This window comes from Mytilus trossulus, chromosome 9 (genome assembly GCF_036588685.1).
Source record: "Mytilus trossulus isolate FHL-02 chromosome 9, PNRI_Mtr1.1.1.hap1, whole genome shotgun sequence".
Taxonomy (NCBI): Eukaryota; Metazoa; Mollusca; class Bivalvia; order Mytilida; family Mytilidae; genus Mytilus; species Mytilus trossulus.
In genome coordinates this window covers 43,975,474-44,002,606 of record NC_086381.1, presented here as the reverse complement: position 1 = coordinate 44,002,606, position 27,133 = coordinate 43,975,474, and the positions used below count along the sequence as shown (strand labels likewise).

Genomic DNA, 27,133 nt, shown 5'->3' with positions numbered 1-27,133 from the left:
CCATTATTGCACACCAGAAAATGTCGAATGTTTAAATACTGGTTTAAGCTGTTATGTACTACAAACTGTATTTTGAAAAACTGTTACTTTTTTTTATATGACGATTTACAAAAATGTCCAAATAATAAGACAAATTGGTTGTATTTTATTAAAAATGAGTTGCTCAGCATAGGTTTAGGTGATATTTGGTATAATCAAGGTTTATTTTTAGATAGTAAGCTCTCCAGTAGTTTTTACTTGATAATTAAACAACGCCTGTTTGATTGTCTGAAGCAAGATTTTGACAGCCAAATGAATAATTTAATTAAATGTACAAGTTATAGATATATGGTTCAAAATTTTTGTTTACAAAATTATTTATATAAACCAATACCAGTTATTTATAAGACATGTATTACCAAAATAAGACTTAGTAGTCATGATTTAGCTATAGAATGTGGTCGCTATTCTGCAATTCCAAGAAGTAATAGAATATGTAGTTTTTGTAAAAACGACATTGAAGATGAGATGCATTTTATTTTAAAATGTCCTACTTATCAAGGTCTTAGATCTTATTTTATAAAACCATATTATTGGAGAAAACCTTCTATGTATAAATATATACAATTAATGAGTTCTAATAATCTTAAAGAATTATGTAATTTGGGTAAATTTATATTTCGTGCACAAAAATTAAGATCTAACATGATGTAATATGTTTAATACCTTCTGCTATCTATGTATACTTGTGTAGTTTATATGTTGTATGCCTATAGTTGTTATGACTTTGGTAAATAAAGATATAAAAATAAATCTTCAAAATTCATGATGTCATCTACGTCAAAATCTTAGTTAAAACCAATTTTTACTTTTGAATATTATATTGCTATACAATAAAAGGGTTATTGCATGAATATTGGGGAATATTGTTCCTCGTAGAACATATATTGCACTCACAAGCTAGTGCAATATAAATTTATACTCGGGACAAATAACAAATAGGAAGCAAGGACTCTATAAACGCTTGTATTGATAATTTCATCTCAAAGTCACAATAAGGCCTTCAATGCGGGGCAAAAAACAAAACAAACAAAAAAAAACCACACACTTATCTGCAAGTTAAAAGCAGCCCTATCACCAGTTTGAGCGAAATTCTTTGCAAAAATAATTCGGATAGATTTTAAGAATATGTAACACCAAAAAATCGGACATGGTAAACAACATACTGGAAAGAAGTACAAGAAACAAACAAAATAATTCCCATGCAAAAGTGTAAATATTACACTAAATGGACTATGTTATGGTAATAAGTTACTGTTCTTTAAATTTAAGATGTATTTAAGACAATTTTCTCTTCGGTTTTCACAAGTTAAAATCCATCAAACCAGAAAAAATGGCTTTTCAAGATATTTTTTTTGAATTTTGATAGCCAAAAGTATTCTTATCTTCGCATACATCATGCTGAATTCTCGAGCTGGCATGTTGACGCAATAGCTGCTGTAGTCTTTCGTTAATGTATGTATCATTGCCTTTTTGGTATTTTACTTTTGTTACTTATTCTGACATCCAACTTGGAAGTCTTTTAACCGACTGAGTTCTATTATGTGTATTGCTGTGTGTTTGTTGTCCCCCGCGAAGCGCGTTACACATGTTACAGGGAATTTGTAAATATCGAGCTTCCGTCTGTCTGTCCGTTCGTCTGTCTGTCCATGTGTCCTCGCGTCTATTCATTCGTGCGTTTGTCCTTGTGTTTATCCATCCATCTTTCCGTTCGTCCGGTCATGTTAACGAACTCTACCTTGATATATCATCAATATCTCGGATAAATGGTGGACGATCGACATTAAAAAAAGAAATATTATGGAAAATGGCCTCGTTGGGGCTCTCACGGCTACTTTCTTGTCAGAATTTTATAAAAAATATACTATAGGTTAGGACAAGATCTAAATTGGAAGGCGATTGACTTTTTAACTATCTGAAGCCATACAGACTTGAGGACTATCGATTTACCATTCTAGTCTATGTCTTTTAACCAAAAATGTCATAAGATATGATGGACCTTATGTATATCATAGATTATATTCACATTATGCATATATTACCCTTCCTTCTTCTACAATGGAAATTAGTCGCCGTCAGTTTTTCTATCATGATTTGAGTTCTCAATCTGTCGGTCAATACTATATGCATTGTTTTATTACAGATATCTGGGACAACAGAAGATGGTCACACACCTATGGCTAATGCTTGCAATGTTTGTTTATCTAGGGGAAGCTTCTAATGGTAAATTTATACTTTTCATTGCATTTAAGAAACGTTTGTTTTGCTCTATTTTTATAACGTGTTGTGTTCATTTTTTCTGCAAGAAAGCACGGATTGTACAATGTAGTTTTAAATATAAATGCATGATACTGATTGTAATGCTACATATTCATTTCCTATAAAACATTCATCCACATTCCTGGGATATTTGTCTCCAATATATTTTTATCATTCAGGACAGTTTGTAACCTCAGGTTACAATTTTGTCTTTGAGTACGAAAATCAAAGGTCAAAACTCGTTGATTTTTGTCCTTCATCAGTATGATTCAATGAATCCGACTTTTTCAAAGGTCCGAAATTAATTAGAAGAACATTAATATTTCGAAGTTGAAATCATGGATATTTAGTCATTCTCAAGCCTAAAGTCAGAAAAAAACATGCATTTGGTAGTCTAAATTATTACTTCCAATAAAAGTCTAAAAACATTGTAACTTGTAACTTGCAATGCCGCTGAAAACAAGACTGCATTATTTGTAATACAGTACATACTAATTTAATAGATACAACAAGGGGATTGAAAAATATTAAAGGACTGTTTGAACAGTACCAATTTATAGCATATAACAAGCTATTTTTTAAGTGGCTACGCAGGTTATTCAGCGTGTACCACATTTAAATGTAATTTCTTCATAGACAGAAAGAATATTACAGTCATCCCTTAAGTAAAATACTATGTTCATTCAATAACATTGAATCTTTGAGGGTGAAGCTGAGTCGCATTTAGACGTCAAAATGTCTCTCTCTTAAAAATTATGATGCACATGTCACTAAATCAAAGTCAATGACATATTATATATCATAAAACAATTATCAAGTTAGACCATGTTACCCGATGGAATACGTAATGCATACAAAATGTATAGCCAACATGAAAGTAAGAGGGGGAAAGTGTGATTTATATCCGTATATCTGTACGTCTTTACTTTTGGTTTGTTGAAATTGCCTTCCTTCATTCTTACTTCAATGTTTAGCGCAACAAAATGTAATTTGCATTTTTTTCATTTGAATGATTTAAAAATACAAAACATTTTAGATTTCAACGAAGCTCTGAAGCAGAGGTTTAAAAGAGCGACACATCCTGGAATACTAATGGAGAAAAAAGAAGCCTTAGGTTTCCTACACCACAGGGTAAAGAGAGGACTGGGTGAAGAGTGTAATGAAGGTTGTTCCTGGGAAGAAGTCATCGAGGTCTATGAACCAAACACAGCCAGATCCGTAAGTATAATGGAAAGGGGAGGGGGAGGGGAGGTGTCTTCACCTACACCACAGGGTAAAGAGAGGACCGGATGAGGAACGTAGTGAAATTTTCCTGTGAAGAAGTCATCGAGGCCTATGAACCAAACACAGCCCGATTCGTAAGTATAAAGGAACGTGTGCAACCCATTTTAAATTCGAAAATTGTGCCTCTTTGAGTTATACAGTATATTACATAATCTTGTTTTTACGATTTTTTTAAGCAGACAAAACATTCGAATTGTAATTATTTATCTTTTAAAAATAGTAATAGTCAACCTAATGTATACGTATTTAGATAACCTTTCAATGTATTTACAGAAATCGTATTTATTGAACTTGAAATGTGGTCCTTTGAGTTGTCCTGCTGGATGCTATTCGACAAATAACGACTACTCCCACAACAATAACCTGGCTGTCGCATGCTATCGTAAGTATCTTCTTCTTCTTTGGATTTTTACATCCTGTATAGCTTATAGGGTAACCATACTTTCGTATGTCGATCAGTTCCACCATGCAGAAGTATCGAATTGTATAATACAACTGTCGCGTGCTACCGTAAGTATCGTATTGTATAATACAACTGTCGCATGCTATCGTAAGTATCAAATTGTATTTATAATACAACTGTCGCATGTTATCATAAGTATCGAATTGTATAATACAACTGTCGCGTGCTATCGTAAGTATCGAATTGTATAATACAACTATCACATGCTATCGTAGCAGCGAGTTATAGATTGTTGTATTATCAGACTTGAAATATTCATGCTATCGTTTATATAGAATTGTTTAATACATCTTGCATCTTTTAACAAACAAGTCATACAGATAGCACAGTTCTGTTACAACAAACAAGTCATCATGACAGATAGCCCAGTTCTGTTATTTCGAGTTGAGCTTTATTTACTAGTAACTTATCATATTCTGTCTATCTTATATCTGAGACTAGCCTATGTTTGTATAACAGCAGAAGTATTCTTCTTTCCAAAATCGTAAGCATTACATTTAAAAAAATGAAATGCTATATTTACGGCGGGCCTTATCCTGTATTGCAGCACGTGTGTACTTATGATTGTGTTCATTAAATGTCTTAGTCCATTTTCTAGACAAAACACTACATAATTGTATAGGACAGAAAGTTGCACTGAAATAGAGGGTACTGTAAATAAGTTAATTTGAATCAATGTTGGAATGATCAAATTTCCATATAGTCAAGTAGGACAAGTGTTTGCAGTTTATTTAAGTCCAGTTTTGACCCTAAAAGAACAAAGTCAACAGAAAAGAATAATTTTACAATATGTATAAGAATTAGAGATGTCTAATCCAAGATAACTCTGGTTAATTTCCCCAACATTCATTATGTATAATTTCGGTTTTCATTTATAGTCCTTTTCAAAAAAGTTAAAATTGTTTTAATGTAGGTTCCAGTTATAAAATTCCTTATGTTGGTATATATGTATACTAAACATAACAAAACAAAAAAAAATGAAATTATAGATATACATGAATGTCTTAAATAAACCAATAAAAATACTAAGATTTAGTGCTTTTATTAATTTTGTAGCAATTTAAAACTGAATAAAATAAATAGACATAAAAATGAAATTATGACCCTATTCAAGGTAGACAATCAACACATTGACTTTTTGTGAATTGAACATAGTACAAAGAAATGTAACTCTTAAAAACACATGACACCAATTTGTGCTCCACCTGCAATGACGTTTCTTAATATCATTGTAACCCTTAAACCAACAAATGTAAGTCTATACGGGATAGTGACAGTTAATGAATATTTACCCATAGTGAAATATATCGAAAAAATGCACACACTTGGCTACTTGATTTTCATACTTCATAATTAACGTGTTTACACATTGATATAACATGGGTGTTACCTCTAGCAATAATTCATATGCGACTTCGTAGGCTTGCATCAACTTACCTAACGTTAAATTTATATTTATTCAAACTGTGTTATAGTAGTCTCAGATTAAAAGGCTAAACATTACGACTTTGTTTACATTTAATCCATGTTGGAAAAGTTTAAAAATTATCACAAATTCGGGTTAAGATTTGACTTCTTAACAATATCCAGATATTGTCAGGTAATATGCTACTCGGTGATCGAACCTCAACTTGAAGTTTAGTACTTCTTCTACTTCTACTTCTACCGGATAATGGCCACAATCAACAAACTGAATATTTTGCCATGACTTCGGTGTGCATACGGACCCTCCCCCTCCCCCCATATTGTTTGAATTTAGTTCAGCTTTGTCACCGAGGCTTTAAAAGCATCGACTGACGGCGCTGACACTACCCCAGGAGGGAGACTGTTCCAATCTTTGATGGTTCGTGGAAAGAAAGAAAATTTCCGGTAATCATTTGATGCTGCTGGAATTTGGAAGCTTCTGTCATGCATATTTCTTGACAATCGTTTAGGTGGAATCAAACGAGCTTCCTTTGTCACAGCAACTTTCTCGTTTACTATTTTAAAGAGCATGGTTAGTCTTGCATCTTTTCGTCTTTGTTCGCGTGATCTCCATTCTAGGTGGTTTAGCATCTTGCTTACACTTGAGTGATTTTGGTGTTTATTCATCACATAACGTGCTGCACGTCTCTGGACCATCTCTAGTCGGTCTATTTCTGTTTTGTTGTATGGATCCCATACAGGACTGGCGTATTCTATTATTGGTATAACAAGTGTTTTGTACGGCACTTTCCTTTACAGACGTTGATCCGATGTTCAGGTTTCGTTTAAGGAAGCCGATTGTTCTATTGGCTTTGTTGCAGATGTTGTTAACATGGTCATTCCATTTCATTTCTGACGTGAATGTGCAGCCCAGGTATTTTGCGCTTTTGACATGTTCTAAAGTGTGACCATGTAGTTTGTATGATGTTGCAATGGTGTTGTTTATCCGGCTGATGGTGAGTACATTGCACTTGTCTGGGTGGAAGGCCATTTTCCATATGGTTTCCCATATTGACAGTTTATCTAGATCTTTTTGTAGGTCGTTGGAATCTTTGTCGTTTGATATTGTAAGGTAGGCTACATGGTGTCATCAGCACTAAGCGAATAGTAGATTTAATTCCATCACTCCGGACATCAGGCATGTCGTTGATGTAAAACAGGAATAGCGAAGGCCCAAGGACTGAGCCTTGGGGTACCCCAGATTCTACATCAATATGTGATGAGCTCTCTCCATCCACTACTACTGCTTGTGTCCGATGTGATATGAAGCTAGCAATCCACCTATTGACATTTCCTCTGATTCCGTAGTGTTCGAGTTTATGAACGAGTAGACTGTGACCAACTTTGTCGAAAGCTTTAGAGAAATCCATAATTAGTACGTCTGTCTGTTTACCTGCACTCATGTTTTTAGTGATGTCGTCCACAAATTCAATTAGCTGGGTTTCAAGTACTTTCAAGTTCTTTGGGTTTGTGAATTCTTCTTCGGTATTAGTTTTCACCGGAAGTCATCTTTTGCGGGAAAAGTATCGCAAATCATGAAATGCAGACGATTTTTTTAGGAGTATGATATTACATGTGTAACAGAGGATAAGTTACACAAGTGCATAATTACTAAAAAAAAAGCATTACACCAGGTTATTTTTCCCTGCTTAATTTAAATGCTCCTTAGACATTGTTAGTTGTGTATCCATCTAAAAACTCACACTTGTTTCTATCCATGGGATGACCATGGAATGAGTCGACCCAATATCAACGTATATTTACGAACAACTATATTTGGTATGTGTGTTTAAGATTCCCAAGCCCATCAGACCTTGACCCCATTTTATACTATCTGTGATTGTAATTTGTACAAGGTTAAAGGGGCTCCCAGGTCTAAATCATTGTTTTCCCCTTATTGACCTTTATAATATATGGATTTCTCTATATTTTTTTTAAATGAACTATCATATAGTATGATAAACTCAAATAAAAAATGGGGTCACCGTTCATTTAAGCTCACAATCTGCTTCCAAAAGAAGCATATTATATATTCTTGTTAATGTCCCTTTTTTCTGTTGAACTAATAGTAATGAGGCCCCTCATGGGGGGTCCTAGTAATCACATAATCACCATTTTTTTGCCAATATAATCACATAATCATAAAATATTTGCTTATCTTTAGTAATCAACTAATCATAAACTAAAAATACAGTCCTAGGTAATCAAATAATCATGAAATATTTGGCTTAATAATCAAATAATCATTAAAAAAACGGCCAAGTAATCACATAATCAAAAACCCCATGAGGGCCCTCAGTAATAGGAGAAATAAAGGTATTAAAAAAACTATTATAGAAATAAAAAAAGAACTAATAAAAATTAGAATTACAGAAATCACGAAAATTTTACAATTATTTTAGTTAATGTTAAGCTTATTTGAAAACAATAAAACATTTATAAAAAATATAGGTCAGTGATGAGTTCAAGAAAATATTTCAATCTTAATGCCAAAAAATGGCATTTTTGCACCAAAGAAATAATTTGGAGCTTTTTCAATGATGTCTACATTTTAAAAGTCATCTGAAATGTCTGAGGCCAAACCAAATCGATTTTTTTTGGTTGAATTTTGTTCCATATCATAAAGTTATAACAAACAGTGTATATAATAAATTAACTTTGTAATGAAAAAAAAATGCTTAATTTTTTGCCGAAAATTTTTGTACCCGCGAACCTCCTCATGCTTTATTGTTACATCCATCAGAGACACTAAGCAATGGGTCTACTATATTTGGTTTATGGAGTGTTTGTTCTTTGTACATGTCCAATTGAGCAGTGACATCTGACCTTGATCTAATTTTCATTGTTCAGTGGTTGTTTTTTGTATTTTAGACTGATCAAAAAAGGGGGGGGGGGGGTATAGGAGGAGTCCTAAACCCTAAATACTGGGCTTAAAAACATGAAATCCTGAATTTAAATACAGGAGTAGGTCAGGTAAGACCCCTTTTTGGTCCGAAAATATAACAGTTTTACTAAATTGTTTTAAAAATGTAAACTTTTAGTTATTTATTGGACAGTTGAATGCTTCTGCTACATAAATATGGGCTGTTTTTGACAATACAATGCACAGTTGTCAGGTTGTAGCACCATTTAGTCATGCTAAATTACTGAAATCTTCAAAATTCTATCATTTTATCATTTTAGTTAAAATTTAGACGGTTTCTGTGTAAAACAAAAGTGGAATCATTCGTGTTCATCCTTAATATTGATATGTAAGTTGTATTTTATGTTAATACATAACATATATAAAGGTTGTGGATGAACACGGATGCGGCCACTTTCAATTTTGACAAAAACCATCTGAAAAGTGACGTTTTTTGGCATATTTGAGAGATTTTTCATATTTGAGCTTGAATCAGATCGTTTTTAATGACTAAATTATTTAAAATCTTTCACTAAAACTAATTGAATGAAGTGAAATAGTCACTTGACTTAAGTGTTAAAAGTGGTCAAATTCTTTCGTCAGATGAAATCCTGAAATTCAAAAAAAAGAATCCTCGGATCCCTAAAAGCATCAATCCTGAAATCCAGAGCTCAAAAGCACCAGATCCCAGAGTCCCTTTAACGGTCATATCCACCCTCCTGATACAATACTGTATGCAATAAGTCAACTGAAGTTATGATATGGCATTGAAGAGATATTGGCATTATATGAATAAATTAATTGTCATAAATTACAATTGAAAAGAAAATACAGTTGGATTCACCATTATTAATAAGTATAAAACAAATTTAACATTTAAGCATAAGATCTACTGTAACTGATATTTTAACTGCACAAAAAATGTAGACGTAGTAAATGAATCAAACAAAGCAGCCTGCACACAATAAAACATATAACTGAATAAAGCCATGCAACACTAAAAAATGAAGACAATGTCTTGTTTAAAAAATCCGCAATTAAAATAGAACTATTTCACAGATCTATATAATTTGCAGCTCATGTGCAAGTGATTTACAATGTACCTGACAGCATATGTCAGCAGCATTAATAGACATAGAAAAGTTTAAAAATTAACACTAGACATGATGAAGAGAAGAATTTTATAAGCCTGAAAGCAATTTTAATAGGCAATGTTCTAGTACTTTGGTTAAGCCTGAAGACTGAGTAGATAGCAAATTAATTTATTTAAGCTAAATTTGAGTAACTTAATAAATATAGTATTAAAGAAAGCAGTGGGAAGATAACATTTGAAGTTTAACATATTCAGAACCATTACAATATCCACTGTAACCACATTTTGGGATTGACCAGTAAAAAGGCAATGATGATTGAAATAATGTATATGCCAAATAAAGATTACAAATGTATATATATCACAGACACTATGCCTACATGTATGGATGACAAAATGTTTATATTATTTTTAGCTCATTGTGATCGAAAAGGAAACCCATCTGCATGTGAAATATATTATAATGATGATGTCCAAATTACACGAGCAGGAGATATACGACAGGGTACTGGTACATGTGCTTCTGTTGACGTTTGTAGTGGCTGTAACGATGGCTTCTACAGCGGAGATAAATACTGTTATAGTAAGTACTTGTCAGTAACAATGTAATATATGACAGGGTACGGGTACATGTGCTTCTGTTGACGTTTGTAGTGGCTGTAACGATGGCTTCTACAGCAGAGATAAATACTGTTATAGTAAGTACTTGTCAGTAACAATGTAATATACGACAGGGTACCGGTACATGTGCTTCTGTTGACGTTTGTAGTGGCTGTAACGATGGCTTCTACAGCGGAGATAAATACTGTTATAGTAAGTACTTGTCAGTAAACCATGGAGGGAGAGTTGTCTCATTAGCACTCATACCACAGCTTCTTATATCTATGTATAAGTGTTGGATTTTAATAATGTGACAATTTATATAAGTTGGGTGCAATTTTTTAAGAGCAAAGCATGTTTATTGTAATTATGTATTGGAATATAAGCTGTAAATTCAATGTTCATTATCTGTCTTTTGAAGAGATCTTGAATTCCTTTATATTGATAAAATAAAAGAAAACCATATATATATTTATTTTATTCCTGCGACCAAGCACTTTGGGTCAAAATTATTTATAGAATAAGTTTATCATGTTCATATTAAATTATATTTCACAAAATCTCAAAAGTAAAACTATTGGAGGGAATTGTAGTAAACTTTTCAGCAAACCATATTGATGGGAGGGTCAGGATGAATAATTTGTTGATGGGAGTGTCAGGAATTAATTAATTATTTGTTAATTGGAGGGTCAGGAATGAATAATTTGTTGATGGGAGTGTCAGGGATGAATAATTTGTTGATGGGAGTGTCCGGGATGAATTCAGACTAATTTGTTGATGGGAGGGTCAAAGATGAATTAATTATTTGTTGATGGGAGGGTCAGGGATGAATAATTTGTAACTGTGGTAATGGTAATATTTGCTTTGTTCTTTCAGTGTGTGGAAAGATTGATAAATGTTTGTATAGAAAGTGTACTGATAACAACCAGAATCTAATATGTGCCTGGTGTGAAGGAGAGATAGCAGATAGGCCATACTGGAAAGCTTATACAGGAGACGCAGATGGCAGATTATCTTGTCAAAGTAAGACATGAAATACATTATTAACTTATATTTACTAATTTAGGGGCCAGCTGAAGGACGCCACCAGGTGTGGGAGTTTTCACTGCATTGAAGACCCATTAGTGGCCTTCGGCTGTTGTCTGCTCTATGGTCAGGTTGTTGTCTCGTTGACACATTCCCCATATCCCTTCTCAATTTTATGAATATCATTTTTGAACATTGACATTATTTCATTTTACTGGTTCAATTCTGACATAGGAATTTAATGACATTTCTCGAGTCTTCAAAGGTAAACCTTTAACAGAAAATGTGTTTGACATGTAAGAGGTAATGCTTATTCTGTGATTAAATTTTGTATTTTACAGAGACCTGTTCCTGGAGAACAGATAGTACCAGGTGTTACCCAGGAACCTGCACAGATGATTTAGCTGCTAATTGCCTGTGTGCAGACAATTTTTCTGGTACACATTGTGAAAATAGTAAGTAAAGATTTATAATTTGTAATTGGTACTTTTTGGAGTAGTTATTTTAAGGTTTCCGGTCCAACTCACAGTTTGATAAGGTCGAGTAACATGGTCAACTTTTTTATGGACATGTACTGAACATGTACAAGGTGAAGCAAAATATGATAGTACAATTTAGTTACACGTGGTGCTTGATTACTGGCTAGATAATAAAGGAATCTAATAAGTTGAAATTGTCAACTGTAAATTTGGAATTAATTGCAACCATTTATTATTTATTCTATGGTATACTGTTAGGTTATTCAAAAAAAAATATATGTAGATTTAAGATCTCTAAAGGACCTTCAATTTTTTTGGGATTGAAATTTGTATATCCGTACCTTTCCAAAACATTGCAGTATAAATAATTATGAATTACACAATCTAGGGTTTTGAGTAGGATTCTACGTGGGCGAGACCCAAATCCTTATATTTCAAAATTTTGTTACGTCAAACCAGTGAATTGATCTAATTTTCTGAATTTTAGGTAAACACCAACCAAAGTCAAAACCAATTATAAAATTAAGACAGTTTCTGAAAATTTCATTGTGCATTATAATTTTTGTTGTAAGCAACATCGGCAATATTCAAGCAATACTATTTATATGATGCAACATCATTTCTGCTTTTTTCAAAAGGTATAGTTAAGAAGGAGGAAATGTCCTTTTTACTTTTGCCTTATAATAATTTTTCTTACCATTTACAGTTGATGAAGCACCACCTATACTGGAAAATCATGGTCAATTTTTTGATGGCATACAAAAAATGATAAAGATAGAAAATGACCCCAATCATATCACAGATGGTCATCCAATTGTATGGACCAACTTTATCATGTTTGGTCTGTCTGAGACTGTAATGTCAGCTAAATATTTACAGCCAAATGTTGGACTTGATCCAGACCACTATGTCAGGGAATTCAAAGTTGGTTTAGTCGAGATGAAGACAACATTAAAATTTTATAGAGGTATAGTACCTTTTTTTTGCATAATTCCTTCCCCACATTAGAGTAAGAAGGGTAAACAAGTACTTTCTGAAGTTAATATTTTAATTTTGTAATTTTTACAAATTTTCCTATATATATTCCAAATACTTTTTTGGAACCCTTTTAATTTTTCAGAATATATTGTTCCTGGATGATTTCATGAATTTCTTTGTTTTGAATGCTTTGATACCAAATTGTATGCAGTGAACAAGGCTAAATGAGAGAATATTTATTTGAGTATACTGTTGACTGTATGTTTACTTAAAAAAGTCCCCTTATAAGTTACAACTCCTGATTTAATACATCCTGGAAAATATAAAGAATATAATACACTGACATTGACTGCTATTTTATCATTCTTTGTATAATATAAAATGATTTTGTCTTTTTTTCAGGGGGTTCATTAAAGGACACAAAAATACAGTTTTGTCAACCAATGAGTAAATATGAACCCATTGATTTCCTGAATTGTAAACAGTCCTTTTATATCAGTAGTTATACTGGTCCAGCATGGCTGCCTTTTCAACATGATGATAAGTAAGTCAAAATATTAAATGGAGTGAAAGCTTAAAAATATAGCAATGTTATAATTAATTGATAAATTGTGGGTTGTTTACAACTTACAGTACCAAATATTTCAAATTAACAATGCATACAAAAAGTAGGTACAGTAATAGGGGCTGTTTGGATTGAAAGTCTGAAAATTGGACTGTTTGAAATCTTACTTGACTTAATTATTGGTTCTATGTCTCAAGAAACCTTAACAGTGGGGGAAATTATCTTTTCTCCCCAAAAAATTACCTTTAAAGAACTGGGTTTTTGATGGCAATACTGTTTCAAAGCTTGCTGAATTTAACACAGCTTCTTTTTACTTAATTTCATTCAAGTATTTGACATGTATAGTGGGTCTCATTGGGGTCTAAGCGTGACGCGGGATTGCCGATTTTTTGTAAGCGTGACACGTGAAAGTCAAATTATTGTGGCATGAAAACGGGAAATGGGGTCTTGCGGGACCCGGGAAATGACAAAAAAATGAGAATTGCTTACGTACATAGTGTAAGCGGGATACGGGAATCTGACAAAACAGTAAGCGGGATCCGGGATCGGAACCCCCCAATGAGACCCCCTGTATAAGCACTTTTTATTCATTATTAAAGACAAACTATTAGATACTGGGCTCTTTCAGCGCTGTTACTGGATTTTTATTTATTTTTATTCCAGAGTTATATACACTGTATCTGCAACCAATGGAGGGTTTCTGAAGGTTCAAGATCGGGATGAATATTTCAACAGAAATGTAGAAGTCATAAACCAATACTTTTATAATGGGCAGACAACCACTAGAGAGTTTGAGTACCATTGGGACTTAGAACTACCATACCACTGCTCTGTTGCTTCGGGAACATCTTGTGCTCCATTTGTGTCTATACAGTCAGATATTACAAAAAATGTATGTATTTTACTAAAATAATTACTAACTCAAGTCAAATCTTTTAATATAAAACTTAAAAGTGTCAAAAGCCAGTAAAATCATGAAAATACTGAAATAAAAATATGAAGAAGGATAACAATTTATTGATCTCCAAAACTTGAGGACCAAATTTTGATTGTACTTAATAATGATTAGATAGGTTGAATTTTGTAAACCAAAGGGATATATTTTATCTGCTTCTTTACAATTTCAGCCAGTTATAACATATACCTGGGGCGGCTGGTCTGATGACATGTCAGGGATATCACATTTTGAATATTCTCTGTTTGACTTGGTCCACACTGCAGGAGGATTAAGCGATGGTATCAGTGGTAAAGGGAGTGGTACCTTACCTAATGGTACAACTTCGGTTAGTATTGCAGGGCTGCATCTTTATATGTGTATATGTTTTATAAGCTATTTATTATTGTGAAATACCTGAATCATACTTATACTCTGCGGAATGTCATATCTATGAAAAAGAAAGTTGACCCAAGATTTGAATTTTGGAAAAAAAAAGGATCTCTTAACACTGGTTTAACAATATTTGCAACTTTTACATGATTTTGATTACAAAAAAATGTTTTCTTAAATCTCTGTGACTTTCAGCAATATATTAATATTGTAAAACTCTTTTTTTTATTTCAATATTATTATTTATATAGATATAGGAAGATGTGGTGTGAGTGCCAATGAGACAACTCTCTATCTAAATAACAATTTAAAAAAGTAAACCATTATAGGTCAATATACATTTTACTTGCTGAGTAAAGCTCAATCAGTCTGGATGCATCTCACTAATTCAAAATATTTATCTAGTCTTCTTTTCTTTGATTGTACAAAATGTTAGAAGTTCAAGTCCCATGGAGTTATCTTAAATGAAAACCCTATGAAAAAAATACTTTTAACAGGATGTGTACGTAATTGATTTTTGTTTCAAATGTTCACTTGAAATGAAATTTTCCTTATTTTGAAAAAATAAAATTCTACATATAATTTTAAAATCTGGTTGTTTTTTCATATAGTACAGAATATACAACACTATTTTTAAGGGTGTTTGATAAAAACTAAATACAAGTGCTATATTTATTTAGCACGATACTCTTTAACTTTTACACTCTGTTGTTGCTATGACTATTATCATGATACTGTCATTATTTCACAGGCGACACTATCACTCACAGAGCCAGGAGTGTATACTATCCATCTATCAGCATTTGATAATGCAGGAAATTTCAAAACTGGTCGAGGAATATTTTTCTTTGATGATGAATCAGTGGTAACATTGCATGGTGACGGTATGAAATGTACATCAGCCTCAAAAGAAACAACATACCGGTGGGTAATTAAGGACACATCTTCAGTAAAAGTAATTTGGCCAGAGAGATTTCAAAACATACGACATAAACACAATAGTTGGCTAAATCCTGTTTTACCATTGGCTGCTGGAGCAGATCCAATATATGAAGATCTCTATGGAAACAGAACAAATGTGGAAATTCAACATATACATGGTAAATATCAGATATCTATATCAATGATAGGTGATATCTAAATATGTTGAAGGAAAATTAATTATGATTTAAACAAAACTTTGAAGTATTTTTATTATTCAAACTTAAGACAGTAGAATATTGATAAATAATTAAGCCATGTAAGCAGTAGCAGCCAGTTTAGATCTATTAGAGAGTCAAAAACATCACCACCATTATTGTCTTCAAAGCTAATAATTCAATTGCATTTGAGTACATACAACTGGAACCTTAAATTTAGCTCTTAGAGATGGTGTGTGTATTGCTTAATATGTTTAATTATAAAAAATAGAATATTAGAATTGAAAGTGAAACATTAGAAAGAATAGTTCTATTTACTGATTATCACAGAAAAAAAATAGTCAAGTGTTAGAATTGCATTGATATTGAGCCATTTATTTCAGGTATTGTTGATTTCCAAGTAGCTTATGAAGTTCATACTCCTACTTTAAAGGATTCCCAGATATTGACATCCGTCCCTGCTAATCAGCTGAAGGACCAGTCAATAAGTCTATCTGTAGACTGGGCCGATGGGGATAGATTAAATGTAACAGTTCAAGCTTTTGACGTCATTGGAGAATCGAAAATGGAATCTGTGTTTGTGTATAAAGATCTCAGTCCTGCAATTATAGAAAATCTATGGTTGACGAAAGGTGACAGGGTCAATATAAGTATTCATGGTGTTGAGGACTTTTCTGAAATGTTGTAAGTATAACAAAATGCAAGAAGTATGAACGGCGGGTTGGTGGTTGGGCGGATGGGAACCAAATGTTGTCTGTGCATTTTCTCATGAACTGTTCAACCAAAGCTTTTAAAATTTTAGTATATTGTTACTGACAACAAAATGAAGGTCAAGTTTAATAATGTAGATTTTGACTTTTACCATTCAAAAGTTATGGTTCTTGACAGATTGAAAAATGGCTTTTCCAGTCGTGTCCTTGCATTTACTCATGAACTGTTCAACCATAGCTTTTCAAATTTTAATATGTTGTTACTGATGACAAAATGGAGGTCATGTTCAATAATGTCGATTTTGACTTTTACTGTTCAGGAGTTATGGTTCTTGAAAGATTAAAAAATGGCCTTTCCATTCATGTTGTTGCATTTACTTATAACAGAGAGCAGAATAAAAAAGGAAAAAACCAATTTTCCTCTTTTTTCACTCTAATTTCTGACAAGTGCAATTAGAGGCCAAAATAAGACCAGAACGTAATAAATTTATTCTATAACCCATGTATTTGAGAAAAAAACCATGAAAAACGAAGACAATTATGTTTTAGTAGTATTTATTTGATACATTTCAAAATAAATTTATACTGAATTCTACACTTTACTGTCCATTTTCATTCAACTCTCCGTAAATGATGCAACTTAGAATAAATTTATTCTAAATGCATGGTGCTTTCTGTATATAATCATTTATAAAATAAATTTATTATAAAGAGCCTTGATATCTATTATCAGTTCGAGAAAATCATAGAATAAATTTATTCTATATTTAATGTCATTTATGATTATAACAATATTTAAAATAAATTTATTTTGAAAATCCAGTAATCTGTATGCTGAGGCTGTGATACAGAATAAATTTATTTCACATTTAATGTCATTTATTATTATAATAATATATAAAATAAATTTATTTTGAAAGTAAAGTAATCTGTATGGTGAGGTTGAGACACAGAATAAATTTATTCTATGTTTAATGTGATTTTTGTCTTGTATAATAATATATAAAATAAATTTATTCTGAAAGTACAGTTATCATATTAAGGAGGCGACACAGAATAAATTTATTCTACATTCAATGTGGATTAAAAGTATTATGATATATAAAATAAATTTATTTTGATAGTACAGTAATTATGTTAAGGTTGAGACACAGAATAAATTTATTCTGGTTATAAAAATATGTAAAATTTGTTTAGGAAAAAATACACTGATCTGTATGATTACATTAAGCTACATAGAATAATTTTATTTTAAACCAGCAGTGTTTTTGATAATATTTGATATGTTCACATAATAAATTTACCTTGACAATACATTTAGGTATATATTAAAAAATGTGTTCCTATATAATTTTCCATCTTTCATGTCTATTTAATGACATATAACATTCATAAAAATGTATTTTATTTGAAGTTGCGATCTGACTGTTTTTAAACCCAACTTAAGACAATACTTATATCTGCTATCAACAATGCAAAAGGAAACTCCCTTGAAATATGAAAATATCAATTTCTTCAGCTGATTTTGTTATATGGGACTGAATAGAAATGCTGTGCAGCAATTTTAAAAAACAAAATATTAACATATAAAATGTAAAATAAACAGATAAGAAATAGTAAAAGTTCAACAGGTTTTTCTAAAATTGAAAATAATAAAACATGTCTCTCTCTGTAGATGTACGTGCTATAAATTGTTCTTTTTCTTGCTTCTGGATAGGCCTGATCTGAAAGAAGTAACGACAAATTCAAAACAATTTCAAACATTTTTTGTTATCATACCAAAATTTATTATATTTGACGAAAAGACTGTCTGTCTTTCTTTTAATTATGATGTCTATTTTGTTTATATAGTATTATTCATTCTCTTAATTGTCATTAATAACAGTCTTGCTCCGTGTTGAAGTCCGTACTTTGACCTATGATGATTTACTTTTATAAATTGTGACTTGGATGGAGAGTTGTCTCAATGGCACCCATACCACATCTTCTTATCTATACTATTAAACGAGAAGACCTCATTTTGGGTGTCGCTTCTCTTCTTTCCACAATAAATTAATCATCATGCCTCTGTGTCCTATGGGTACAGTGCATAATCGCATTTGTCATCTATACATATGATTATTCAGATTGAGTTATTTTGGGTGAAAAACGAGAAAAAAGACTTCCGGATATGTTTCCGTCATTGGGCGAAATTTTAAGTCAGATTAGACTTCCGGTTTGCGTTTTTCTGTATACTATGAACATACATTGATACTACGAATACAGTGTATTTTCTGTCTTATATCCGTCATTGGACGAAATTTAAGTCAGATTAGACCTCCGGTTTGCGTTTTTCTTTTTACTTTGAAACAAATACATATACTACGAATAAAGCGAAATTTTAAGTCAGATTAGACTTCCAGTTTGCGTTTTTCTGTATACTATGAACATACATTGATACTACGAATACAGTGTTTTTTCTGTCTTATATCCGTCATTGGACGAAATTTAAGTCAGATTAGACCTCCGGTTTGCGTTTTTCTTTTTACTTTGAAACAAATACATATACTACGAATAAAGTGTATTTTCTGTCTGATATCATTTTCAAGTTTACTATCAACGGCAGTCACAGGGTTAATTTGATAGAGAGGGTCTGAATAATATATCAATGACCGCTGTGGATCAATTATTAAACTGAGAATCGACTGTAAAAAGAAAATACACTTTCGGGACGTCTGGAACGGGTGTTTTTAAGATCGAAATTTCAGGATTGACCATTTCGGGATCCGGGATTTCTTTTTTCGAATTTAGGGATGTCGAGATATTTAATTTGTATAATAAATTCAGAACCTCGGGATTTCATGTTTTTAAGCCTGGGATATTGGGATCAGGGCCCCTCCGCAGTGGCGGATCCAGAAATTTTCATACGCAGGGGCCCGTTGACTGCCTAAGAGGGGCCCGCTCCGGTCATGCTTCAGTGATTCCCTATATAAGCAACAAATTATTTTCCAGAAAAGGGACCCCTAAATCCGCCTCTGCCCCGACCCCCCCCTCTAATGAATGTTCATAATATACAGATAAGCGCTAAAATTATTCATGTTTCATTAAAATTAATAGAGAACAAAAAAAAAAAAAGGATTTTTTTGTGGAAAAAGGAGGAGCCGGGCTAGAAAAACAATTATCCTGTCCGAAATTACCTATGACTTTTGATACCTTTTCTGAAATTCTCAAGTCACTAAATGTTTTACAAAAAAAGAAGATGTGGTATGAATGCCAATGAGACAGCTCTCCACAAGAGACCAAAATGACACCGAAATTAACATTTAAAGGTCACCCTACGGCCTTCAACAATAAGCAAAAGCCGATACTGCATAGTGTGATATAAAAGGCCCCGAAATGACAATGTAAAACAATTCAAATGAGAAAACTAACAGCCTTATTTATGTACAAAAAATGAACGAAAAACAAATATCACTAAACCACTGAATTACAGGCTCCTGACTGGAATGTTCATAATACATGTACACTAAATGTATTTTCATAATGAAAATAATCGAAAACAAAAAATGGGAATTTTGGAAATAAAGGAGGAGGGTTAAAAAAAACATTTTCCTGTCCCCAAGTACCTATGACTTTTGATACTTTTCCTGAAATTCTCAAGTCATTAAATCTTTTACATAATTCTTCTTACAACACTTTACATCCTTTCAAATACGCTCTGAATGCCCGCGATTTCGCGGGTGTGTTCTAGTATATATATATTGCCTCTGGATACAGCAAGATAAAGATGGCTATGCTATGCACTTGGACAGCAATTGTTGAATTTTGATACAATAAAGGGATTAACGTACAGTAACTCATTAAACATGTTAAACTTTTACAATTTAAAAGTCAACACTCTATCAAATTAGAAACTCATTATTACATACCTAATCTCCATCTTCAGAAACACTGTATAAGTCAGGACTGAATAACAATCTAATCTTTTTTGCTGGTGTTTCATAACATTTTTCTCACTCTACAAGATATATTTGAAGTTAAAATGCAGGAACACTTACTCTGTTATTGTTTTTCTTCAGGCATATTTCTTTATTTTTTATCAGGATTGGCATGAATCGTTCCCAACTTCCTGAATATGCATGTAATATTTGCCATTGGACATTCAGCCAGTCATGATCAATCAATCAATCAATCATAGATTCTTAAAACAGATGAATGGTTCATGCCTAGGAGACAGCGAACTGAAGACACAAATTACAATTAAAAACAGGTTTCATTAAGTTTTAAACAAAACACAGGACTGGTGTTGGCAATACTTTTACCTACCCCATTCAACATACCAGAAAACAAGTAAGACATGTTTCAAAAAGAACAGCAGGTTCCTCAGGCAAAAGTATGAGTAATGTACCCAACGCATTCCCCCCTTCAACAAAATATCCATTTTCCTCTCAAAATGTTAAAGATGCGCCTTCGGCACTCATACAAAAATATATTGAAATTTAGGTACATGTACTTTTGTCAACACTTCATTTTATTACCAAAATATAAGTGTAAATATCTCGCCTTTTTCTTACTTATCATTCCAATCATGTTGAAAGTCTTTAGTATGGAGGTTTTACTACAAATATCACGTATACTTAACATTAGCAATGCACAACTACAATGTATGATAGTTGTCATGTATACTATTAAACGAGAAGACCCCATTTTGTGTGTCGCTTCTCTTCCTTCCACCACGATAAATTATTCATCATGCCTCGACCAAAAACCTTAACCTGCAGCGGGACAGACGGAAGGACGAACAAACGTCAGACCAGAAACACAAATATATTGAATTTAACAGAAAGGAAACAAATATCAGACTTTGAAAAAAGGGAGAGGGCTTTTGATACCTTTTATGAAATTCTCCATACATAATATCTTTTTAATACAAATAGTCATCCCAGTTCACAAGCTGTATATGACCGCGATTTTGTTGGTGTGTTCTGGTGGTGCTAATAGTACCTGAGAATCAGATCTTAATACAACATCTTATCATCAAACAATTAGGTTAAGGTCATGTTAACCCCGACAGATAGACATGACACCACAGTTGTCATGGTTGTTCCATACACTACTTGTATTGACCTATTGCTTATAATGCCCGAAAAATTGACCCAACCACACAACTAAAAATTGTCCAATGAACCATAAAAATGAGGTCGAAGTCAATTAGTTTAAACATATTTATTTATAGTGGATTGGGAAACAAGTTTTGCAACTTATATTAATCCCTTTCCACTTTGCGGGTATGAGTGCTGCCTTGTAGCGGCATTAGCCTACTCTTTTTCGAAATCTACAAGGGTGTCTTTAACGTGCAAGAGATGTGGCTCTCTCTTAACACGGGCCAGCCATTTATCGTTCCCGTCCGACGGACTATCATCGTTTCCTCAAGACCATACTCGCAAATGGTGTCAAGGGAGAGCCGAAAATTGAGTTCCTGAAATTTTCATCCCAAACGGGAATCGAACCAGGAACCTTTGTGTTAGTAGTCCGATGCACTAACCACTACACCACGGCTCTCTATAATAGGTCGAAGTCAATTGAGACCTGTCAGACGGACATTTCCAGCTGACAATGATTCCATACATGATACACCTTATATAATGACCCTTCTGCTTAAGGCATCTGAGAAATAGACCAAACCACAACACCGTACATCGGCCAATGAACTATGAAATTGAGGCCAAGGTCAGGCGGAACCTATCGGGTGGATATGTACACCTTACAATCATTTCAATAATCAATACAGCAGATATAGATGACTGACTAGTTAAAGTATCTAGATACAGTCTTGCTTAAGTTACTTTAATTTTGATAAATGATCCATGGAATAAGGTCGAGGTCAGGTTAACCCTACATGTACCTAGCTGACGAACATGTAAATGTTGCTAGGAACCCAAATACCAAACATAGTTATCATATTACTCATTATAAGTGAGTTTTTTATTTAACAAAACAAAATGTATCAAGCAGTTACTGAACCATGAAAATGAGGTTGCCGGGACAATGATATATGACAGACGGAAATTTCGTAACATATCGTACGAAACCTTTATATTGTCTAACCTATGAAATATAATGCTTCAAACAAATAGTGTACACCATCGTCGCCGGCGCCGCTGGGTTGCAATACCTACTATGTCTCGCATACAGGCGTCGGACAAAGAAAAAAACATCACTGCACAACATACATCAACGTTTCATATAAACCTCTGAAGAAAGAGATACCTTTCTGAGAAAATTTTTCCAAATAGGACCCATCAATTTGTTTTCATGCTTGACTATATTTCTTCCAGAGTTTAATCGTTAATACACATGATATATATCATGTGTATGCTACACTTTTACCATTATATAATATTTATGAAAAATTCACTGTTGTCTAAGTGTGTACATTTCCCTCGAGATACAATGTATATTATTTACCATTTAAAATTTTTGCAGTCAGAATTAATACATTTTTTTTTAAATATTCGAAAATGCCTGCCCATAACAAGTATAAATTTGATGACCATTCAGGCATTCATTTGAGAAGAAAGATTCGACTGAGGTGTGTCTTTTCAAAGAGGTTCTTTTAGTTCGAAAAGGACATCAGTGGTCTACTAAAATTGTGCATAGTTAAGAAAATTTGTCAACAGAAGGCATGAAAGGCTTATAATATCTTTGTTAATATTGATAAATACATAAAATAGATACTTACAGACTTTTGCCTATCCTGATATGTTCCTGGTGCCGTTTCAACCACGACAAATACAATACACAAATGGATATTGAATCGTCGCTCCTAATCTTTGAATATCTTTCCTCCATGTACTAACTCGAATAATTCAGCGCCCCTATCCACTACTTTTCTCGAGAAAATGGTTAATGGAGTGATCGAAGTGATCGTAATATAACGACTGGATTATTCGGGTTATCCATGTACTGACAAATATATTAAGATACACGCTGTGGATTTATTATGTAATTTCCGTCGTTTGTTTGTCATTATCTATCGTGCGAAATTTTACATTCGAACGTTTATAATTTATTAGGGTTTATATGATCACGATGGCCACAGTATGTGGTCATTAAAATATGATATGGGTAATTAGCATATGATTACAAATCTTGTTCGAAGAAACTTTAGAATCGTAAGATTTTATATTACAATTCTCTTTTTCGTTTAGTTAGGTTAGAATATCTCATAATAACCTCCTTGTTAAAATTAAAAATCATTTACGTTATTAAAAAAATCGAAGTTTGGAATATACCAATATTTTAAATGTGTAAAGGAACATTTTTTCCATAGAAAAAACAAAAGAATATTGGGTATCAATCCGTGACAGAAAATGAATATAACCACATTAAAAAAAAACACATTAAAAAATTAAGCAAAGGAACAGCGCTGTAATTGCTGTGAGTCACATTAAACCTTCAACGTGGAACGAAAAGTATCTCACAACACGGTACGTGTAAGACGACCAATAGCAACAGCCAGAGCGAAATAGTTTGCCAAAAAAAATGAATAGACTTCGTAAGATGTTACACCAACCATTTTGGGCGCGTTCAAAAAGGAAAGAAGTACGTATTTTAAAAAATTAGTAGTTCTTACGTATTTAAATCAAACTATATTATATTTAGAATAATTTTTGGTAAGTTATATAGATACATGTATCAAATGAAAGGGTAAGGACTGCTGAACCTTGCAGAACACACACATTTGACAGATGAATACAAATGAAACAAATAGTTATAAATTAGTTCTATAAAATTGAGGGCGTACATTGCCTGTTACTCAGATATGAAGTACCAAGTTTGGTGTATCCAAAGTTATGATATAACTAGTACAGTCTGATGTGTAAATAATGGTATACTTATCCCCCATATATATATTTGCATGCTGTTTTTTGTGTTGACGTCCGGAATACTACACTGTTGACTTAGCTTCTTGTTTCAGCTTTCCGTAAAAAAACAATGGTTTTTCTATGATATTACATGTAACATTGCTCTTATCATACAAATAATGAAGGTTAAGAAAAAAATCGTTTATAAGTAATGAAAGCATTTGAATACTGGTACGATTGAAGTTAGAATAATGCGTCTTGGCACGTCTTCTTACACAGTTATTTGTATCTGCTGAAAAATGCGTCAAAACATCTGACTCAGTTTGTCAAGTACAAAACGTGTTAATAACATAAAGCATGTTGTCATTCTGGGTGTATGTATGTAATAGTTACCACTGGACATCAGACATCGTTATTATCGTCATCCTCATCATTCTTTATATAAATAATGATGCGAGTATTTTATGATAAAAAGGGACATAAAAAAGTGGTTGAAACTTTGCTCCATCATGGATATCAATCTAAATAAATATAATTCTCTAATTTCGTAATCCTCTTATAAAATGTAAGCACTATCATGTTTCTGGAATGATTTATCCGGGTTATTGTTTCACATGTAAATTATAAAATAATAAATGGCGAATTAACTAAAAAATATATATAAACTGTGAAAGTATCAAAGCACTTACTTCAAAGTTGCTTAAACCCGCGGAGATTTCAAGAGAGCTTTTTACACAAGACAAAGTCAATGAAGACATTCCATTACGAACCTATATCTACTGGATTTATTGTTATTTTGTTCAAATCATGAATATGCACGTAATTTTAGCCACAACATGTTCAGCAAACTTAAAAATCGTCTTTTTTTTTATCTGAAAACTGTGAAACTTGCACATTTATTTTTTTATCTAAGATCGGTATTTAATTGCCTAGATTAATTTGCTTTGGCCTAGCGTGTTAAGTATTTGTAGATTTATTGTTTTCGTGAACTTTAGCAGACTGTCTGATTGACCGTTAACTTTAATATATGATGCAGCTGTGTTTGAACTGTAATCATTTCTAATTAGAAGCCGTACACTTTATGTTCCTGTTTGTTTATATTCTGTTCCAATACTTCCGATACTATTCTTTCTATTTTTTGTTCATTATTCTCTATTCTGTAAACCCCCATCCACAGCCTCAGGTATAGACGAATGTCATATATGTGGACTGGTCTAGTAATGTCAGCAGTGTGATCTGCACATATATCATTTTGTAGAAAAAGATGAACGGGTGGCGTTATACATTATTTTGATGTAAGATATGATACATCTTTTCTATAAAATCGATTGATTGACAGATTGGTGGTTGCAGAACGTGCAGTGTCAAATAGTTCATGCATGCATGCACGGAACGAAAAGCTATTTTAAAACAATACATACCATGGGGAATACCTGTAATAAAGGGTAGACCAGGATGAAGTTCGGTAAACTTTTTATACGGGTTTTACATTTTTTTCTATTTTGGCGGATGAAGACAATTCTATTCCCAAGTCACCCTTAAGTGTCCATAAAATCAGCAGCACCCATACATATATATATATATTATATATACAACTCGTCTAAACATCAACCCAACAATGTTAGATCTGTAAATTTGCTTTCGCAAATTTTTGGTTCTTCCCTCGCCGGGATTCGAACCCATGCTACTGTGATATCGTGACACCAAATCGCCTGCACTGCAGCCGTCCCGCTAGACCACACGACCACCTGGGCTCTCAAAAAAAGAGCTTTTGGTGGGCATGTGTTACCTTTCCACGTCAGTTTTAATCTAGCGGCGTACTACAGTACATGATATATAAGGCATGAAGATGTTATTGTTACAGATCAGCTAAATTATCTATAGTAAAGGATCCTACAAATTAATGTAAGATACAGTCACAGAAAATAATTATATTCATAAGTACGTCTGAGTCAGTGACAACCCTACAACAGATGTATCCATCGGATCGCTATATACCTACTGTCCAATCTTTTAAAACAAATAAAAGAAAGGATAAGACAAAATGATACACATTATCAAACGCCTATTTTATAGGTAATAATACTTGAGGGTCTTGTTGGAGTTGACAGAATATCAAATCACGCGACTGGGAAACGCAAAATAAAGGACAAAACATATAGCATATATCAGAGACATATATACACATGTCTCTGCATATATATACAAAAAATATATAAAGAATAGAAAATAAAAGGAGAATCAAATAGAGAATAATGAGCAAAATCATAAAGAAAAGAAAAAATATTTTAAAAATTAAAAGAATACAAAATCGATGGACCATCCATCCAGACCATTATAAAAAAAATTGTAGTTGTCCATTTTTGTTTAACATATTATTTTATTTGAAAGATATAAAATGACCATACATTAATAACCTCTATGAAATGACACAGATTCAAATAATATACAACCTTCGATATGTTTAATTTATGTTACCAAACAAGTGCCGCATATCTATCAGAAGTTGTAAAATAATTATTACTAATTACAACAAACGCGGCTTAAAAGCCTTATCAATTTTATGTAATGCACGCGTACGTTGATTGTAGGCCCCCTAGTGTTACCACATGCCGAGAAGTCTTCAAATGGAAACACAAGATAATAAATGACAAGACGTAGGACACTTAAACTGGACCCCTGTTGTGTTCACTTATCGCTACACTGACGGTGCGAAGCTATAGATGGAACGGCGGACCAGTTTATATGACACCAGAGACATATATCTCTGATGACACTGATCTGTAATTTTGTATAATATGATCACTTGGTATTTCTCTCTATGTGCGTGCAACGAAGATGACAGACAGTGGACATCAAAAGGCGGAAAGACAAGTTAAACATAGACGGGATAGTTTTCCAGTTTCATTTATGAAACATTCATCACAGTTCAAGAAATTGGAGGTTAGTTTTGCTCAG

At 32.8% G+C, this 27,133-nt stretch overlaps 2 protein-coding genes and 1 long non-coding RNA gene across 3 annotated transcripts in view; 2 read left to right on the top strand and 1 right to left on the bottom strand.

Annotated features, from left to right (window-relative positions):
* Positions 1-10,113, top strand: part of LOC134684650 (uncharacterized) — a 42,261-nt gene extending 32,148 nt beyond the window's left edge. Inside the window, exons 2-5 of the mRNA XM_063543955.1 lie at positions 2,183-2,262; positions 3,335-3,516; positions 3,856-3,964; positions 9,920-10,113. Of these exons, the coding sequence (XP_063400025.1) occupies positions 2,202-2,262; positions 3,335-3,516; positions 3,856-3,964; positions 9,920-10,113 (546 nt within the window). The 5' untranslated portion in view covers positions 2,183-2,201. The remainder of the gene's footprint in view (positions 1-2,182; positions 2,263-3,334; positions 3,517-3,855; positions 3,965-9,919) is intronic.
* A 120-nt stretch (positions 10,114-10,233) lies between these two features.
* Positions 10,234-27,133, top strand: part of LOC134684649 (uncharacterized) — a 76,127-nt gene continuing 59,227 nt past the window's right edge. The window contains exons 1-9 of the mRNA XM_063543954.1: positions 10,234-10,317; positions 10,981-11,127; positions 11,472-11,585; positions 12,316-12,576; positions 12,990-13,131; positions 13,816-14,044; positions 14,280-14,435; positions 15,231-15,579; positions 16,002-16,302. Coding sequence (XP_063400024.1) covers position 10,317; positions 10,981-11,127; positions 11,472-11,585; positions 12,316-12,576; positions 12,990-13,131; positions 13,816-14,044; positions 14,280-14,435; positions 15,231-15,579; positions 16,002-16,302 — 1,700 coding nt within the window. The 5' untranslated portion in view covers positions 10,234-10,316. The remainder of the gene's footprint in view (positions 10,318-10,980; positions 11,128-11,471; positions 11,586-12,315; positions 12,577-12,989; positions 13,132-13,815; positions 14,045-14,279; positions 14,436-15,230; positions 15,580-16,001; positions 16,303-27,133) is intronic.
* Positions 16,911-23,334, bottom strand: LOC134683917 (uncharacterized). Its single transcript, XR_010101110.1, has 3 exons — positions 23,050-23,334; positions 20,237-20,325; positions 16,911-18,052 (listed from the first exon to the last, which is right to left on the bottom strand). It is a non-coding gene; the product is annotated as an uncharacterized LOC134683917 (long non-coding RNA).